This window comes from Molothrus aeneus, chromosome 2 (assembly GCF_037042795.1).
Source record: "Molothrus aeneus isolate 106 chromosome 2, BPBGC_Maene_1.0, whole genome shotgun sequence".
NCBI lineage: Eukaryota > Metazoa > Chordata > Aves > Passeriformes > Icteridae > Molothrus > Molothrus aeneus.
This window is the reverse complement of record NC_089647.1, coordinates 15,417,462-15,436,946: the sequence shown is the minus strand read 5'-3', so window position 1 is coordinate 15,436,946 and position 19,485 is coordinate 15,417,462. Positions and strand designations below refer to the sequence as shown.

The 19,485-nt window shown below is 39.7% G+C and overlaps 1 protein-coding gene across 5 annotated transcripts in view; it reads right to left on the bottom strand.

The window, feature by feature from the left end:
- EMSY (EMSY transcriptional repressor, BRCA2 interacting) overlaps positions 1-19,214 on the bottom strand; it is a 42,132-nt gene extending 22,918 nt beyond the window's left edge. For 4 of the 5 annotated variants that reach the window (XM_066571960.1, XM_066571963.1, XM_066571961.1 and 1 more), the window contains exons 1-7: positions 19,118-19,214; positions 18,038-18,146; positions 14,601-14,700; positions 13,889-13,963; positions 11,498-11,673; positions 5,288-5,547; positions 577-844 (exon numbers count right to left, since the gene is read on the bottom strand). In XM_066571960.1, coding sequence (XP_066428057.1) covers positions 577-844; positions 5,288-5,547; positions 11,498-11,673; positions 13,889-13,963; positions 14,601-14,700; positions 18,038-18,107 — 949 coding nt within the window. In that variant the 5' untranslated portion in view covers positions 18,108-18,146; positions 19,118-19,214. Of the gene's footprint in view, positions 1-576; positions 845-5,287; positions 5,548-10,102; positions 10,256-11,497; positions 11,674-13,888; positions 13,964-14,600; positions 14,701-18,037; positions 18,147-19,117 lie in introns of all 5 variants that reach the window. The other variant, XM_066571964.1, reaches the window with a different exon arrangement.
- Between the last annotated feature and the right edge of the window lie 271 nt (positions 19,215-19,485).

The following is a 19,485-nucleotide window of genomic DNA, read 5'->3' as shown; positions in this document are numbered from 1 at the left end:
TGGCTGTGAAGCTGAAACAGTCAAGCTAGCATACACAGTTGGAATTTGAAATCAGAAACCTAAGAATTTTAATCAGGCCCACTCAGGTCTTAATTATAAAGAACTTTAAAACTGGCATGCTGATAAAAGATACTGATAAAAAGGTGTAAACACTTCTACCTTTCAGAATTGTCATCTGGGCATGTTAATAAGTTGTATTTACTTGACGTTAACTTCACATGTTTTTGTAAATTGAGCTTTTAAAGATGCAATCACCTTGAAAATGTACATTTTTCTATGCACCAGACAAAGTTCTTGAAGCCAGTCATTTTGAGGTCATATTGTTTTAGAGCTAGGTCACACCACTGCATCACATCCTCTTTAAAAAGAGGATCTGCGCATTAACTATTGAAGTACAGAGGAAAACAGTTCAACAAGAACTTTTGTGAAGCCTCTTGGATCAGTTTCCTCAGCAGATTTCTTTCACATGGCCTGTGCTTTACTCATATGTAAACAAAAAGTGCATCTCCCCAATGCTATTCTCAAAGCAAAGTCCAATTCCTCTGTGAAAAAGCCTTGATAAGAGAATTGCCATACCTTGTGCTACTGTTGACATAACCACTGACGGTGTGGATGACACTACAGCAGTCACAGCAATGGTATTTGCAGTGCAGGAGGGAGTGGAGCAGCTGCTGCTGCTGCTGCCCACAGAGGACTGGGAAGCAGTGATAACCACGGGCTGCTTTTGAGTAGTTGAGGCAATGACTGATGTTGGGACAAGTTTTGTAACTGCTGCATAGTTGTGGGACTTGGAAAGGATGTTGGGTACAAAAGTTGAGCTTGGAGAGGTGGTTACTATTATGACCTAAAAAAAGAAAAAAAAAAAAAAAACAAGAAGAAATTCATTTGTTCCTTGTGTCTATATTTCAGTAACATGTCTGTCTATTTAGTTTTAGGGATACATGTTTATTGAGAGCTTTTAAAACTGTCAATCACATTTGCTCACAAGAAAAGTTTCAACTATTTTGAAGAAGTGGTGATAAACAGTTCCTTAAAATTAGGATTTTTAAGCAAAACAATTACTATTGAATAAAGTAAAATTATCTCATGTCTGAAGGCAAACAGACAGGAATGAACTTGACTTCATTAAACTGGGCCAGGAAGCTTGAAACCCATTTTAAGAGAAATTGAATGGATTTCCAGCAAGTTTTAAGTGTTACTCTTCCAAACCTTGCAAAAATATCAAGAAACAGCAACGAGAGAAAATAGATTTTTTTTTCTTTAACAATCAACAAGCACTTGCTGAGTCAGTAATGAGAAATGCTTTTGATCCACAAGGCTGTAAATAATATTTCATCAGTGAAAGAAAAATGCTGTAGGTTTGAAGCAATTTCTGCTTTACTTAGTGCTCTCAATAGCAAGAAATTATTTCAGATTTGTCTGAAGAGAATAAACACCACCCCAGTGCAAAGTTACAACTACAACTCCATGAATCTGATCTGACATAGAAAAACACAGAATTCATGACAGCATTGGAAGAAGTCTGTCCTTGTGCAACTCATCTAGGAAACTAAACATTTATTAAGTATTGAATATGGGTACTGTTTACATTAAAAAAATCCTTTTTGTTCAACTTATATGTCCCTCCTTGTACTTACATAGTTAAAATAGAAAAAGAAGCACAAAAATACAACATTTTCAACTTATCATGCAAGAATATTGAGAAATTACTTTAATAATGCTGTTGTCCCAAGAAATATTTTGTTTATTAAAACCTTGAAAATTTAAACTTATTAATGATTCAATGTAACAAAATCCAATAGAAAAAGAAGGCACAAAAGGGGCAAAGAAAACCTGTGTCAGCTCACACAAAGTGTTATGTTGCTAGCCAAGCACTACTGAAACCTTGCCTGATAAAGAAATAATACGATAATGGCACCAGAAACAGATTTAAGCAACAAATCAAGCATCAAGAGATTACAAGTTTATAACTTGCTTAAAGAAAAATAAGAAAAGAAAAAATAAATAAAAGGGAAATAGCCACATGGATGGAATAAAAGCAGCAAATTTCACCAATATGGCTGATTTGGCCTCTCCTTTTGCCCAAGCTCTTAGTTTGATGGTCTCTGCTGCTCAGATAAATCTTTAATATCTTGATCTGAGGAAAATCAAAACCTTACTACCCTACAAGCTATAGGAGGTTGACCACAACTAATCCGTGTCTGAAGGACAAGGTTTCCACATTCTGCTGCTTTTCTACTTGGTTGCATTCTCCAGTGAGAACATTTTCTCTGCATCAGTCCTATTGTTGCATTCTGCCTGATTTTGATTTAATTAAAACACCTTTCTCAAATTGCTCTTAGGCTACAACCATGCAGATGAGCTAAACATGACACAGCTTGTTCTAGTGTGAGAATTGGAAGTGAAAGGATTCTATGATATGCCTCTGGACTTTTATCCTGTTTCTTAAACTGTCAGTTTTACACTAGGAATACTTCCAACTGTCTGAAGTTTAGGGTCAGCTCCATTCCACCCAGACTAACTAGTTTAGGAACACAGTCAAAGGACAACTTGCAGATTAAAAAGGCAAATTATAGGTTAGAGTGAATATGAACTATACTAAACAGGGCAAGTTCAGCATCAAAACTAATACAGATATGTACAATGAAACTGGGCATAATCACAACTCCTGTAGACAACTGCATTTCCTTAAGTCCATGATTATCATTTAAAAATACTTTATTTAATCAAGGAAGGAATAAAGCCTTTAAAGCATTACAGTTCAACAGTGACTGCTATACTGTGACTAAGCAGGTTTGTGTCTGTCTATTCTATCTCATCTTTCAAAATTAACAGAGCAGAGCAAAGTTCAGTACCTTCTGTGTTGTGGTGTTTGTTGTCTGTGTTGAGGGCTTAGTGAAGGTTATTTTCACATGCATGAAGTATATCCAGAAAACATAAAATCCAGGTAAAAAGGTAAGTTTTAAAGTTCAAATCACAACCACTGTATTTCTGAAATACTATTCTTCATATATGTTGAAATGATCCAAATAATCTCATCATGGGTACCAAAACTGCATCCCATGTTTTACAGCAGAGAAACTGCCTGACTTTAAACGTACACACACACACACACAAACAAATCAAGGTGGTAATTTTGTTGTTAATGGTTCTAGTTGTTACAGTAAAATCTAATTCCCAACATGTACTGAATTTAGTCCTGTCAGCTCTATTTTGAGAGATGTCAAAACTTACTCCCTGAAAAAATAAGGTTATTATAACTGCCAGAAACTTCACTAGCTAGATTCCTTCCATGTCCTACACAGGTGACTTTATTACAAGAGAACCCAGAAACTGGAGCTGTGACATTTTAGTTGTTATGACAGCTCTTCCTCCAACCTACTAAAATGTCGAAACAATTCAAAGAGGTGGCATGCAGAAATAAAGAATTTCATTCACATCTAACAAATTACACTCAAATTGGAAATGTCCTGTTGGATATGAATGAACAAAACTGACTTTTAATTTAAAACTACTAAAGGGGATTTCTCCCACCAAAATCATCCAGTTGTATTTTTTGGCATATCTAAATCCAACAAAAGAGGGCACTGTGACAAGTTCAGATACAAACACTACTCTGGCTAACAAAACAAGCACTGATTTTCCTGTCGCTGCAGATTAGTAAGACAGTCAAATAACAAGAATGCAAAGTGACCTCTCAAATTTCCATGTCAGAACAAGTGGAGAGGCATAACTGCAGGAAAGGTCCTATCAACAGTCCACTCTTCTGGAGACTTGGTACACTTCATCTTTAACTTCCATGATATAACACACCCATACTTAATACAACCCTACAGATGTTTAAGGCAGAAAATTATTCCTGCACTAATTATAACCCTAATATGCAACAGGATGGATAGGTGAAGCCCTGCAGTAGCTGTGGATTTGCTGCACTGAATTTAATTTGATGGTTTATGCTCACACATGGATTTCTCTAATACACTCATGTATTCAGGGATGAAATTTGATTAAGGACACTGTTAAAGAAGAGTGAATCAAATGAAAGCATCTTCCCTGGAGTGGGAAGAGGTCAGAAAGCCAATATCTTTATTGCACATTACTTGGTTTTAAAGTTTCCAAAAATCAAGACACAGGAACTCTGGTGATCCGAAAAGAGTCATAAAGCAATTGAGAAGACTAGTAGGACAAATGCAAATGTTTGAGCTTAATAGTCAGACTCTCACTGTTGGAAAAAAAAAAGCTTGTTAGTGGCCAGCCTAGCATAAGTCTGTTGGTATTGAGGCAAAATTAATTCCACAGAGACCCTATGTCTCCCTAAAGTCTGCTGTACTTAACTGCACCAAGAATGAACTTGGTCTGAAACATTCATTTTTTTTAATCTTAAAAATAGAAAAATAGACACAACTGAAGTGGTAATATAGTCATGCCATACATTAGGCACTTAATCTAAGTCCAGTACAAAATTTAAACAAGGAAAACCTTTTCTGCACTTTGCATTGTGGTGAAAGCTAAGCACACTCAGCTGAAATAATGCAACTGATTTTGACCACTGTAACACTGTTAATGTAGAATGAGAAATGGCACACTAGTACTGAAAGGAAAATAAAGCCCCTGGACTTTGACCAGCTCCAAGAATAAGCATTATAGATCCCAAAACACTAGTCTCTAGATAAAAGACTTGGCAAGGGAAAGCCCATGCCACCTCTCCTGGAATTCTACTACTGCGAAGAGTAATTATAAATAAGGAAAATAGAAATAAGAAAGATTACCTTTGACCAACAGTTGTTACCATCTGAAGGCTGTTCAGTGGCCTATGTGATCCAGTTCTCAGTGGACTAGTGTCCATATCACAAAACCCAACACCACAAATGGTACTAACTGGTAACCTTGTTGGCAGTCTCACCAGACAGGCCAAGAATTGAATGAGCATGGAGACTGAATCCCCTCTCATCCCTAGAAGTGGTCCCTTCAGGTCAGGGTTGAGGCACATTGGTGGGGCAGTCTGGGGGAAGCTTGCACTCCCGCTGCCTGTGCTGTACCTGTTCTGTGGATAAAAAGAGGGCTTCAGTCTCCACGGCTGTCAATCCAGGTCCTTTCACACACAGGTGAACTAAATTCATACAAGAGTTTGGTTTTCCCTTTGCTTGTTTTAAAGAGGGATTACCTTATCCCAAGCGCAATCCTTAAAAAACAGCTAGTCAGATCACAGAAAGGAAGAGTCAAACATCACATCTTATTCATTGATAAAACCAGAATAAAGGAACATTTGGCAGCTTCCCCCACATACCTTCTGTGTTGTGGTGTTTGTTGTCTGTGTTGAGGGCTTAGTGAAGGTTATTTTCACAGGCGACATGTGTGGTGGTAAGGAGTTGGCAATGCTCTGCATTATATTACTCATTTTGGGGCTCCCACTTACAGGCACTGTGATAGTTTTAGTGACAGGAGTCACTGCCTTCGGGACTTCTTTCAGGAGAACAGGGGAAGAACTAGAAGAATTCGTTCGCCGTCTTTTGCGGGGCTTTTCATCGTCATCTGAGCAGCTGACACCTGGAAAAGAAACACTCTCTCTAAATTGTGTTTCCCCTGTCTGCAGATCTCAGTGCCTTCTGAAACACTACATCCTCTTTGAGTCTTACACCCTCTTTCAAGTAAGATAAAAAGAAATAAAGGATAAATTACATCTTATGGTCACAACTAAGTTGGATCACACCTCAGATGCTCTTAGTCCTTGATATGGGCCACACTCAGTGCCATGAATCGGGGACAAATCACCCAAAATCCCAAGCGACTCAGTTACTGGGTTACTTCATTCAGTCTGAGAGATTAAAAGAACATAAGAGCCCATACAAGGCTTTCATTCTGTCTACAGAAGTTTGACTAGAAGCTACACACACAAGGGGATTGGGATCATGCCACACACATTTTAGTTTAAACTTTTACACTACTTCAGGGGTTTTTTTGGTGGTGGTTTTGTTTACAGCAACTGGACTATCAAAGTTTATCCTCCTATAGCTTCCTTAGACTTCAGCTTTGCACCTACTTTCGTGTCTTATTTACCCTTACAGTACCCTTCTGCCTTTCACCTTAATACAGCATCTTGAGATATAATTCTTTCTTTCATTATATAGTTTAACTATGAAGGTCGAGCCTTACTTCATCAGCTTTTGCCTTCTTTGGTGCATTTTGTGCAACAGATATAAAACGGCACCTAGCACACAATAATGAAAAACAAAAGAAGTCCAGGTTCAAAAAGAGTTCTTTCTTCCTCACAATCATATACTACACACATAGAAAAAAAAATCTGCTGCATTATTTAGCTCAGGAAAGGATAACAGTGTGATTAATGGATCTTAAATCCAAATGAAACTTGCCAAAGTAGGCAACAGATTCATAAATTACGGAAAGGCACAGGTGTCACAGATATTTTATGAAAAATCGTTTTGCTAGGATCTTTTCTCCTGAGAAGCCTCAGAGGAAAAGAAAAACAATAATTATCTTCTGCTGTGGAATGCAACAGGTGCATCTTTGATTGGTCTCATGTGATTGTTTTTAATTAATGGCCAATCACAGTCCAGCTGTCTCAGACTCTCTGGTCAGTCACAAGATTTTATTATCATCCCATTCTTTTCTATTCCTTGCTAGCCTTCTGATGAAATCCTCTCTTCTATTCTTTTAGTATAGTTTAAATATAATATCTTATCATAAAATAATAAATCAGCCTTCTGAAAGATGGAGTCAAGATTCTTGTCTCTTCTCTCGTCCTGGGACCCCTGTGAACACCAGCACACACAGGTTAGTGACTTTGCAAACCTCTCACAGCTACTCGGTAGCAATGAAGGCAGGAAGGCTCTACAGAAGGGATCTGACCAATCTGAATCCATGGGCTGAGGTTCAGCAAGGCCAAGTGCCAGGTCCTGCCCTTGGACCACAGCCATCTCATGCAGAGCTACAGGCTGGGGGCACAGTGGCTTAAGGGTGGCAAGGCAGGAAGGGACGTGGGAATGCTGGCCAAAGCTGTCTGGATATGAGCCAGCTGTGCCCAGGTGGGCAAGGACAATGGCACCTGGGCTGTATCAGCACTGGTGTGGCAGCAGGACCAGGGCAGTGACCATTCCCTATGCTGGGAACTGCTGAAGTACCTCCAGTCCTGGGGTCACTTCTGGGCACTGCCTGACAAGAGAGACACTGAGGTGCTGGAGCGCTTCCAGAGAAGGGAACAGAGCTGGGGAAGGGTCTGGAGCAGCAGGAGCACCTGAGGAAGCTGGGGGGACTCAGACTGGAGAAAAGGAGGTTATGGGAGGACATTCTTGCTCTCAACAACTCCCTGACAGGAGGGTGTAGCCAGATGGGGGTTGGGCTCTTCTCCCAGGTAACAAGTGAGAGGACAAGAGGAAATAGCATTAAATTGTGCCAGGGGAGGTCCAGAGTAGGTATTAGAAAAAAAACCAAAAACCTCACTGGAAGAGTAGTCAGGCATTGGAATAAGTTGCCTGGGGAGACAACAGTCTGGAAGTGTTCAGGAGGTATCTGAATGAGACACTTGGGGATGTAGTTTAGGGGTGACTATGATGGTGCTGGGCTGATGCTTGGACTAGATGATCTTAAAGGTCCCTTCCAATCTTGACAAATCTGCAATCCTGTTATTTATGTTTACCATGCTAACCTGTGTCAAACCGTTTAAAAAGAAAAACAATCAAGGAGAAGCTGAACAGATACAATCTTGCCTATGCAAAAGATGATTGAAAATCTTGTTCCATGTGCATGGAGCTTAAAGACAAAGAGCACCACCACAGCAAAAAGCAGTCTTGCTGGTGATCAAAGCAAACTTGGTTGGCCGTCAATCTCTAGTAAGGGCCAAGATCTAATTATGGCCAATCTCTAATTAAAATTAATATTCTGGCATTCAAAAAGTGAAGATCCAAGACCTAACATGGACAAGAAACTGCCCAGCACCACAACAGGCAATTGTAGAAAAATGGTATTCTCTCTCAGCAGGAGTAGCAGCTCATTTGCAGGTACCTGTCCAAAGGCTGACAACTGTATCTACAGAGACAGCAAAATGAACTAGGGAAGAGAAGCAAACTTCAAAAATGTAGCTTTAGTTGGCTGTAGCAGTACAAGTGAAGTGTGGATCTATAAAACCAGATTTCAAATCAATATATTATATCCTATTCTCAATCAATCAAAATATTCTAATCAATAATTTACCCTACGCCCCTGAATAAGCCTAGTGGTGATCTCCTTCTATAAAGCAGAGGTTTGATTACATAACTTTAAGGTTTATTATGGACAGGCTTCTAAGTATTACTGTGAGTGCACTATAGAAACTTGTAACTATGACTGCATTAATCATATTGAATGTGCACAGTCATTTAAAAATCTCAGAATCCATTTAAATCCAAAATCCACATGCAGCTAGCATGTTAGGACACAGTTGTTATTTTGGTGGGGCACCAAGAAATAGAGAAAACTTTGTTTGTGGTCCTCATCCACAAAAAACCCCATCAACCAATCCATCAAGACATCAGAAATTAACATTAAACTAGCAGAGCATTATTTTATGTTAAGTACAGCTCATTTCACCTCCTATTTTCACTCCTGGGGTTTTGCAAGAATATTATTCTTATCATTTCATGTTAGAAATTGCTATACAAGGTTTTCCACTGACATTTAGCTAAAAGGTAATACAGCTTTGACTGTAACTCACACTTGATAAGTAAGGAAGAGTCATGGAAAGGTTAATGGTTCAATCAGAGTGTGACTTGGAAGAGATTACACCACAGACCAGTGGCAAAGACCTGACTGTAACTCAGATCTCCCAAATTTGCTCCTAAGCAGGTTTGTTAAAATCAATGTGACTGGTGTCACATACTCTGAAAGACACACAATTCCTTAAAAAAAAAAAAAAGAATAAAAACAATAACAACAAAACAAAGCACATGAAGTAGGGCGAAAAAAATTAAATCTAGGGACAGACAATGAAAATTATCATCCCTGTATCATGTGCCTAGACTTATTTGATATTCATTATCATGTAGTAATTCAATAAAGCCTACATTAAAATTTTAAGATGTTAAGAATGTTTTCCCCTGAATCTTCAAACTAAACCCAAGTGATTAGTGCATAGATCAGAAAAATGAAAACTCAATGGAAAGGGTTTCATGGGTTGACAGAGCCATTAACAAGGGTTTTTTTTGCAAGTAAAATTAAATTTATGTACTAAGTGGCATTTCTGATTACCTAGAAGCTTATGCAGATGTACAGATATAGCATAAAGATAATAATTTTTAATAATTAAATATTTTTAAATATTAAAGGTATACAGAGCAAGCATAAAAATAGCATTTATCTACTTCTAAATAGCATTTATCTACTATTAATCTTTACTTGTTGTTTTGATAGAATCAAGTAAGAACTGAAGGAAACATTTTAATAGTAAAATAAAACTACCCATGATGAGGGCATATATATGAGAACATAATCTGCTTTTAGAACTAGCTGACTTGCTAGCCAAACAAAGATGGGGACACATACACCCTCTGAAGAAAAAAGACTGTTTCTAGATTTTATGTCCTGAATTTCCAGATTTAATTATATGAAGATGGGTCTCTGGTAAGAATTTGTAAGAAGTTTTTGCATCTGCCAAGTAACACAAGCTTCACTAAGACTGACTTCCAGGTAAATCACAAAATGGCCAGACACTGTATGTAAGCATAAACCCCTGCCAAACCACATCCAAAAATAAAAAAATTCTATGTCAACTGTGAAAGTGGAAAAGAGGGACCTTTTCTAATTCAACTAAGTGACTACTATGCATAGTTCTCAAAAAGATGGAACAGAAATTCACTGATATACAGAAATGTCTATATTTAATTTTCAAACTATTTTTCACTTGTCGTCCTTGCAGCATTTTGCAGTGAGTGGATTTATCCTGAACACTATTTATCTGAAAAAGGGAAGCAATAAATTCACTCTCTAGACTAAACGAAGGCACAAAGGCCTGAAATGACTTGCCCAATGTTGGAGTGTTTAATTTGGTCTATGCCTCAGCCATGTTCTCCCTCTCTTTCCCTTTTGTTAATCAGGTGCTAGTATCACTTACTTTTGACGTAAACAGTACTTCCACTTGGCAAGACGACTACATTGGAGGCTGGACTGGCAGGTCTGGGGGACTTCACTGTCGCTACACTGCCACTTGGAACAGGGGTAGATGTTGGGGTTGAAGTGGTACTTGTGTAGGAATAGCAAACCACCACTGAAGAGGAGAAAAGACACCTTCCATATAACTGAAGTGCAGAATCCCATTATTCTATCACTATTTTTACAACTGAAATGGAAGCCAAAGACTTACTGGGTTTACTATCTGTGGTTTTGCCTCTGCATTCCTGTTACTGTGGAATATTGCCCAGTTTGAGCTAAGCATGGCCATGAGATTAATGGTCTTCAAAGACAACACAAAAATCTAAACTCCTGTCCTCCCATCCCCAAAAATCTGTGCTGCCAACGTGAAAATTTTGTATTGATCTTTGCTTTACTTTATAATTTGTTATTTTTACTTTTAGCACTAATTCAATATGTTGATCTTTTTGCTTTTCTATAAGTGATCACATCTAGACAAGTAACTGACAGAAAAGTGTTATTGTCTCAACAGTACATCAGTTGAAAAAACCAAAATATTCGTTCAGTAGTGAAGAACTGATTGTGCTAATAAGCTTTTTTAAACCACTGCTTTTAAGTAATAACACAATGATGCAGTACTTCTCACAATACCAGGGTAAAACAGCTTGTTTCAAGAAGTGCTACACATTCCCCAGTTGTATGAAGCCTAATTCAAGCCTGCTGAGCCAAGCTAGTTGGAATGTGTACTACCATTATTTAGAAAGCACAGGAAAAGCAGAAAGCAACCTTTTTACTTGTTCCCATAGTACATTTAATCTGAAGGAAAAAACCCCAAGTTGTATTTTCTTGATTTTAACCAAAACCTACTTGCACTCTTAAAACAAAACATTCTGAAACAGCTTTCATCACTTACAGAGCTTTACAAAATCTAGCCATTAGTCCAAGTTTTTAAAGTTTACAGAGCTGAAGAAGTTAATCAGTGAATGTCATTTCCTGACAAACTGGACTCTTTATATTTCAGTTGCTAGTGTCAATAATACAAAGCAGTCAGATTAATGCTGCAGATACCACAAAGGTATCTTTAAAAAAAGAGATATTTTATATTTCTGTGAATAATGTTTGGTAAGAAAGATTTGGATTTTTTTGTATAGGTTCATAGAATGGTTTGGGTTGGAAGGAACTTTGAAGCTACCTAGTTCCAACCCCCTGCCATCAGCAGGGACACCTTCCACTAGACTGAGTTGCTCCAAGTCCCGTCCAACCAGGCCTCAAAAAAATATCTTTAATATTTAACACTTAAAATCTAAGACACCAGTTTCTATTGTGACGTTGTTTTTACATTCCCATAGATTGAAGCAGAGCTCCATCTTTCTCTCACCTTCCTTGTTTCCAGTTTCTGCAGGAACTGGCAGAGACGCATTGTGCTGGATGGCTGCGTTGGCAACAGCGTTGGCGGTGACAGTGAAAGCTGTTTGTGGCACGAGCCGTGGCATCAGCGGCACCAGCCGACGACCTTCTATGGACCACTCAGAAGAGCTGTTTGGTCCGGACATACTAAACAGAAATGCATACTCTGTAAGTATTTTGGCTTTCGAGTACATTTCTTTTCAATAGTGCAAGTGTAAAAGGCAGTTTAAGACATACTAGAGCACTAATACTCAACTTTCTTTATTTCATGAAAGCCCTTCCATTTTTGTCACTTGATATAATACCCTTCCCGTTTTAATTTGAAGAGTTGACTCTTCTTTTGTTGTTTTGCTTTACAGAGCTGTTCAAGGGCCAGAGGTGTGTGAATGCCATACTCAAACCTCCTACATTAGGTTAGCTACTATTCAGTTGCTGTACTCTCTACTTCTGGCTTATGAAAATACCAAGAAACCAAACAGATATCATAAAATACTATTGAAATGGATTATGTTACAGGGAAAAAACTCTCGGTTTCTAAGGCAAATTTTGTTTTACCTGAACAGAAGAGTTTCTGATGCTTGTAAAAGTAGTCCCAAACAAGGTGACAGAACATGAGATGATTTAAATGCACCCTCAACATGAGATGATTTAAATGCACCCTCAGCATCTTTCTGAACAGAAAGCTGTCTTCTGCTCTAGTTTGCTCTTAATCTCAGTACTTACACCCACACTAGAATGTTTCATAAAAACACCATTCTTATCTAGATGGAGAAATATTTTTGACTGTTTTACATGAGTCATTTGTCAAATCAGCAAAACCAAAATGGCAAATTATTTTTCAATGCTGTGATGTTTTTAAGCAAATCAACCCATTTAATGTATTAATATATTCTAAAAGATAACTTCTCACATGAAATATTTCAAGCAAATTGCAGCAAGAGCTACTACAAAGTAGTTTGTAAAATGCAGAGTATCTGCTCTGTTATTAAATCTTGGTATGCTTCAGCATGTCTCATACATATGCATATTGTATAAAGAGAGCTACATAAGCTAAGGAAAAGATACATTTTAAAAACAAAAAATAAAGGGTACAAAAGGTAGCAAAGTAGCTTTCCTAATGAGTTAAGAGAATTATGTAAGTCAAATACTATATTACCAACCATCACTCATAAGGAATCACCATAGGAAAAATAAAGAAAATCAGCACTTCAAAACTGCACCTTGTCTGGATTATAATATTTCATTGAAGTGCAAGACCTCAGGACAAACTATTCATGCTTTGCAAAATGCTAAGACTAGAAGTACTACCTAAAAGGAAAACTTGATTCAGGAAAAGAATCCTTATTTGATAACTACATGCTTTTCACTATTCCCCCCCATTTATTTAAAGGGGTGTAAGGACGTTGGTGGGTTTTGTTTGGTGAACAGCATACTTCTAAATCTTTAAACTTGAAAATTAAAACTTAAAGTCTTTCCACAGCACTAAACCAGTTTGCTGATTTTGACTAGAATTGGATCAAACAATTGCTAACTACAAGTGTCCTGCTATTCATATTATTTCCTTTCTTTCCTCTTCACAACACCAAAGCTACAACAGTCAAACATAAAAAAGTCAACGGCTGTAACACAGAATAAGAAAAATATACAGACACAATGCAGCTCTGTTTAAAGACAGTCCTTAACAGTAAGACTATTAAGTAATTACCAAAAATACAAAGCCACCTGGTCTACTGCTCCTCCACCTCTCAAAATCATGTGGAGCTTGTGAAAGCAAATGCAAGGAGGAACCAGCCCAGCTGATGCCAGCACAGCAGCTGCATCGCTGAGAGTGGTGGACACTGATGTCATCAGCTTGCTGCAGCTTTTTCTACTCTGATCATTTTTTCCTTTCTATGCTGATACTCTGTTTTACACTAATCTGCCACCTCTCTTCCTCTCTTTGTCTTTCTTACGTAGTTTTCTCTTTCTTCTTAATACAGCCTTTCCAAACTGATTAAAATAAAACTAAAAGCAAAACAAAGAAACAAACAAAAGCAAATATGTTCATCCTACTTAGGAGTATCTGTATTTTCTCCATCCTCTGTTTATTCTGGTCTATCTTACAGAATGGTCTCCATGCCAAAAAACTGTTTCTTACATTGCACTTGCACAGTGAATGGGATAGCCTTGGATCCAAAATGTAATGGTACAATGTAAATGTAAATAACTGTTTAGGTCCTTGTATATCTTCATCCATACAGTGTTTTAACTACTGGTTCTTTAAACCACCATCAATCCTCAAAATTGTACCATTCAGTTAAGGCATAATGGATTTCCCAAAAGGTACTTTTGCAAATCAGTGACAAAGTTACTTGGAACTTACTTGTGTGCAATTGTTGTTAATCGTTCATCATTTACTGCTCTCCGAACTTCGGCACGATGTCGCTCTGTTGAAATACTATTAAAAAAAACAAGTGTATTTTAATCAGAGGAAAATATGAGCATTCATCTAAAAATTCCAGCTAAAATTAAACTTATGAATAATTTATCTAAGAGAAGAAAGGGGACAGCACTTACACTTAAGAGACTGTCACTTAACCCTTGCTGTCACAGAGAGAATTAATCGTATTATTGCTCAAAAATATTACTGAAGAATGAAAATAACATTACTGTTCAAAGGGTATCCTTGAAAAACAGCTACAATCCAACCTCCTAATGAGATCAATACATTTAAAGGATAAGGCAGAAAAGTTCACACAGGACACACAGCATTCTTTCTTGAGGTACCTTGGGTTCAAAGACCTAGGAGTTCTACCTAGACAAAACCCCAAGCCAGTGTACATTCACAACCTGGCTGTAACCCTCTTAACACTCAGTATCCCAAAAAGTACCAACGAACCAGTAAGGCTTCTACCACTGAAGGATGGTTGTTTTCCTAATTAAAAACTCCAAGGAGAACAGGAATGAAACCTTGGCAACATGGAGAATTACTTCTCCAAATTTGGATTTACGTTGTGATCCCAGTGAAAGAAAAAGCATGTAACACCTTAAAAGAAAACAGGTCATAGTTCTTAGTTTGAAAAGATCAGGTTTACCTAAGCACTTTAGAGAGCTCTCCAAGAAGATCCTTCTTCTCTTTTGTAAGGTCTCCCTGTGCACGTAAGGCACTGATGACACCTGCATAGGCCTCCAGCTCTGAAGAATTAGAGTGAATAATATTTCCATTTAATGCTCACAGCAAAGGGGAAAAAATATTGTTTTTCATATTACTGACAGCATTCTAATAATTTTCAAAATCATTAAGTGTAACATGTCTTTCAATTATTTAGTGCTATTTCAAAAGAGATTGATGATTTGGAACTCTCTCAGTCAATTACTCTGCAGCATAAAACATTTCTATGAAACAACTGTCTCATCACAGAGGATTATCCAGTTTACAAACCCAAATGAATGTGTCAAGCTCTCTCTGACCTGACAATTCAGGCAAAAAGCTTGAAGAAATTGTTTGGAGAGTAGTTCAGAATTCTCTTCACACGTATCATTATTATGAGTTCTATGGAAAAGCTTGGCTTGAGATAAAAATACACTATCAAAAGAGCAACTGGTTTTCTTGGAATGCCTTTCCCTAATCAGCATGGAGAACATCAGCTCTAGTTTGTTAAATACGATCATCATAATCTTTTTTGCCTATTTACTTGATATGGTACAACTGCTTGAATCTGAAAGAAACGCAACACAATGAATTAAACCTGCTCAACACAAAGTAAACAATCCAGCTATTCTTAAACATAGAACTACCACAAAGACTAACTCACAAAAATACAGCACTGATTTACCAGAAATTTGTAATTCTAGGTGACTGAGATGTCATGTCAACAGCACTTTAAAAAAAACAAAACGTAAAAGGCTACTGATATTTTTGAAATTTTTCCTACTAGCCAGGGTGAGGATACATCTAATGCAAATAATGAATCCTGCTAATTTGGCAAAGAATGACTCGCTATTCTCAGCTTCACACTGTTTAGGGAAACCCGAAACAAAAATTCTCTTGATCCTTACACAGGTGCCTTTCATTTGACACTTCCATTTCAACAGCCAACCCAAACAACCCCACAACAGATCCCAGTTACCCAAAACCAAGAATAAAAGGTGCAGGCCAAAACCTAACATTGCTGAAATTTGCTGCCAAAAAAAAAAGACTGACGCTTTTCCGAAAAGTTTCTGTTTAGGATTCCAAAGAGCTAATTTCCAAATGAAATCAAGGAATTGTGCTGAAAAGAAGTTCTGCTCTCCTGTCCCAATTAAGCAGATAAAACAAAAAAGCAGAGTAATTTTGGTTAACTATGCAGCCTGCACAGGGATGCTGAGTGACCTACAGAAGCATTTACAGCTTCAGTTATAAAACATTCACTAATTAATGCAATGGTTATTACTAATATCAATATTTATTTAGACAACCATGGTACAATATTCATGATACTTATTATTTTCCTCTGTTAACAACTCAAAGTAATTCTCAGATGCAACCATATAATTATTTATCGAGGGCAGACTTTTTTTTTCTTTTTGCATTATAAATAAAGAGCCTCTACACTATAGCTGTAAAAATGCACATTCTGGTCTTTTGGAAGCTAGCAAGGATTACAGAACAGCTGTAACTTCCTCCCTTTTGTGTTTATGCAGCAACACAAAACACATGAACTAGCTAAAATGGGTTTGGCAAGTAAATATCATTATTGCTAGTGTTAGGTGCTACAATCATCACCTCGTTCAGTAATAAACCACAACCAACACCAGGTCCTGCATTCCTCAAGATGCATTTCAGCCTCACCTACATCCCTGCTTCACTCTTTACAGAGCATTCCCACTACTGCTGTACCATTAGCCAAATTAGATGTTGGGCTGTGAGCTGGAAAAGCAGGACCCTCTAAAGTAGATGGCTATTGCTGCATGTGACTGTCACACAGCTACTGCTGCCACTGCCTGTGCTCCTTCACCCCCAGTCCTGCGGTGTGCCTCCTCTCAGCCCACAGAGGCAGGGCCCCCTTGTGGGGACATAGCTCATGCCAGCAAAACAAAAATTATTATTTTTGAATTATTTTTCCCTTTCTTTCAGCGTAGGTTATGTCATGGAAGGAGGTGTAGCTGCAGTTCTGCTTGGCTCAGCTGCACCAGCAAGGTTCTGCCAGCACACCACTGTTAGCTCGGGTGAAAGTTTTTTTTCCAGGCTTCCAGCCAGCACAGCTACGTTAATGAAACTTAGTAGCACAAATCTGGTCAAAAGCTTTTGGCACTCTGAGCTTTCTCCTAGTTTCTGTACTTCTTGAGCCTTGTTTAAGACTTAGGGTTGTCACTTTAACAGACAGTACAGCTTGTTGCAACCTTGCGTGCAACATGTATCACTGTTCCAACAGCATGCATACCCCACATTGCCAACAAATTAAATAAAAAGGGCAAAGGGAGGGAAAATAAATTCTCAACTCTCAAAAAATAAAGTGGATGGCTCCACCATGTATGAGAACCTTGGTACAGTTAAGAAATACAGCACACCATCTCTTAGCAGTCAAACAAAATGAGAACACAAAAAGCTGTCACTTGACAGTCACAGGAAGTTAGAGGGAGCCTCAACTTTCTTCTTGACATCATCTCCTAGATTATGGTCCTCAGAAGAAACTGAAAAATATAGGGCTTTTTTCTTTTCTCATCCAGTATCATTTAACTGGCGAAACTCCAAACCCTTAATTACACAAATTCAGCCATAAGAACTCAAAACCAACTATGCTGGATCAGAGCAAAGGTCTAACAAAGGATTCTCTCCCCTGCAGTAGCCAAAAGCAGCTAAGTGAGGAAAGAGCAAATGTTTTAGTACTTTCCAAAACACAGAAGCATCTCTCTCATACACTTAGATCTACAAGGACAGAGCACAAAAATATCTTCCAGTGTCTTGGGGAGGGGCCTCAAATACTGAGCTACATTTGAAACAATGAAAAAGATTCCTGTGGTTATGGCTGTTGAGTGAGGACATCATTTTCCCACTTCCCTGACAACCTGTGTAACTGCAAATCACAAATAGCATTTTTTTAAATCCTGTTTTATGTCTTCACAATAATAACTTCAATACTTGATTCATCCCTACAGGGACAATTAAACCAGGATTCCACTATGTTTTCTGGGGGTACAAAAAGGTGTCTAATACAGAACTGGGGGAAAAAAAACCAACCCCAAAGGTTCTCTTTGAAAATTTTGCTGCATGTTAACAGTGACAGAAAAACCCAGCCCTGCAACACAGCATCTAGGACATCCAGGAGAGATTCAACCACATCAAAACAATTCTTCTCTACTCATTTTGCCAGGGCTGAGAGTGTCAGCCAAACATAACTTTAAGCCAGGGCTGTCAAACCAATGACACATGGAAAACACAGGAGATTACTTGCAAGTTGCCTGTAGACATATTAAAATATTTCATGCAAGCAGCATGAAGGCAAATCTTAAAAGGGCAAAATACAGACCCACAAATTGTATCTTACTGTACCCAGTTTGCGAAGGATCCTCTTGCACTCATCCCTACTGAGGTCCAGAAGAGTAGGCCACACCACAGGCATCCTTCCCTTGTGTCTGTGCTCCCACAGAGCTCAGCCTCGCTGCAAAAGGAATATAAACGCTCAAGCCCATCATTTATTGATTTCCCAAGCCGATTAATGTGAACTCCTCAGCCTGCTCACAACTCCACCGACACATTCGCTCCCATCCCCGCCACAATCTTTGTAGTGGCATGAAGGAATTCGGCAGTTTCACAAGAGCATGCACTTCCTATGCTCTCTAGCTCAAATGCATCACACAAGCCTTTTTACAGTGTCCTATCTCCTTCTGAAGCCTATTTTTTTCAGGCTGAAACGCTCTCCGAAATGATGTTTAAGTCTCCTCCCTCTCTTTATGCAGAGTACCTATTAAAAGAATTCTTCCAGCGAACCGCACGCTCCCCTTCCCCCCGGAGAACGCGTTTTGCGCCAGCATATATTATATGACAGGATAGCAAAAACATGATGTGTGAAAATTTGCTCTCCACATACCAACACCAGCCCCCTCCCCCAAAAAATCAGCCAAACACGGGAACCCCTGGATCCCAACGAAGCGAGATTTCGTGGGTGGCGGGGAGAGAGGGCGCATCTCCGCGATGCGACGAGGATAATAAAGGGAAAAGAGCAGCCGGAGGCGAGTTGGGCAAGCGGGGCTTGGGCCGGGCAAGGAGCGGGGGTGGGGAGGGCTGGGCACCGGGAACAAAAGCCCCGACGCCGTCGCAGCTTCCAGCGTGGGCTCGGAAGGGGGGAGGGTCTCCTACAAGGACGCCCGAAGGCAGCCGCCACCCGGGCATCCCCGCCCGCCCTGCCCGGCCCTGGGCCCTGGGGACTGGCCGGAGCCAGTGGCGCTGCGTTCCCGCCGGGATCGGGGAAAGAGAGAGAGGGAGCGGGCGGCGGCTGGCGCTGCTTCCCGGCATCGGCCGGGGCGCTGCCCTGGGCCCGTAAGGGGGCGGCGGGTCCCCGCCGTCCCGGAAACGGAGCTGCCCCTCTCCCTGAGGCGGACCGCCCCAGGTGTGGCGGGGAGCAGGACCCACCTGCCCGGCCGTGCCCAGCACATCGAAGGCTCCGCAGCAGCCGCACCCCTCCCCCCCGCCGCTCGCCACTGCCGGGCTCAGGTTTGTTTAGTGGCGGCGGCGACGGCGTTTACTCGGGCCAAGATGGCGGACGGGAGCGCTACGCATGCGCGGGCGCCCCGAGGTACGCTAGGAATTGTAGTCTCTGCCGCCCCTCTGCCGTGAGGAGCTGGAGGAAACGGGTGCCAAGATGGACGCTCGAATGAACAATGAGCATGCGCATTGACGAGGAGCATGCTGGGAACGATAGTTCTCTCGGTGTTAATGCGTAGGAAGCGGCGCCCACCGTCCCGCCGTGGCTCGGCGGGCGGGTACGGGCAGCCGGAAGG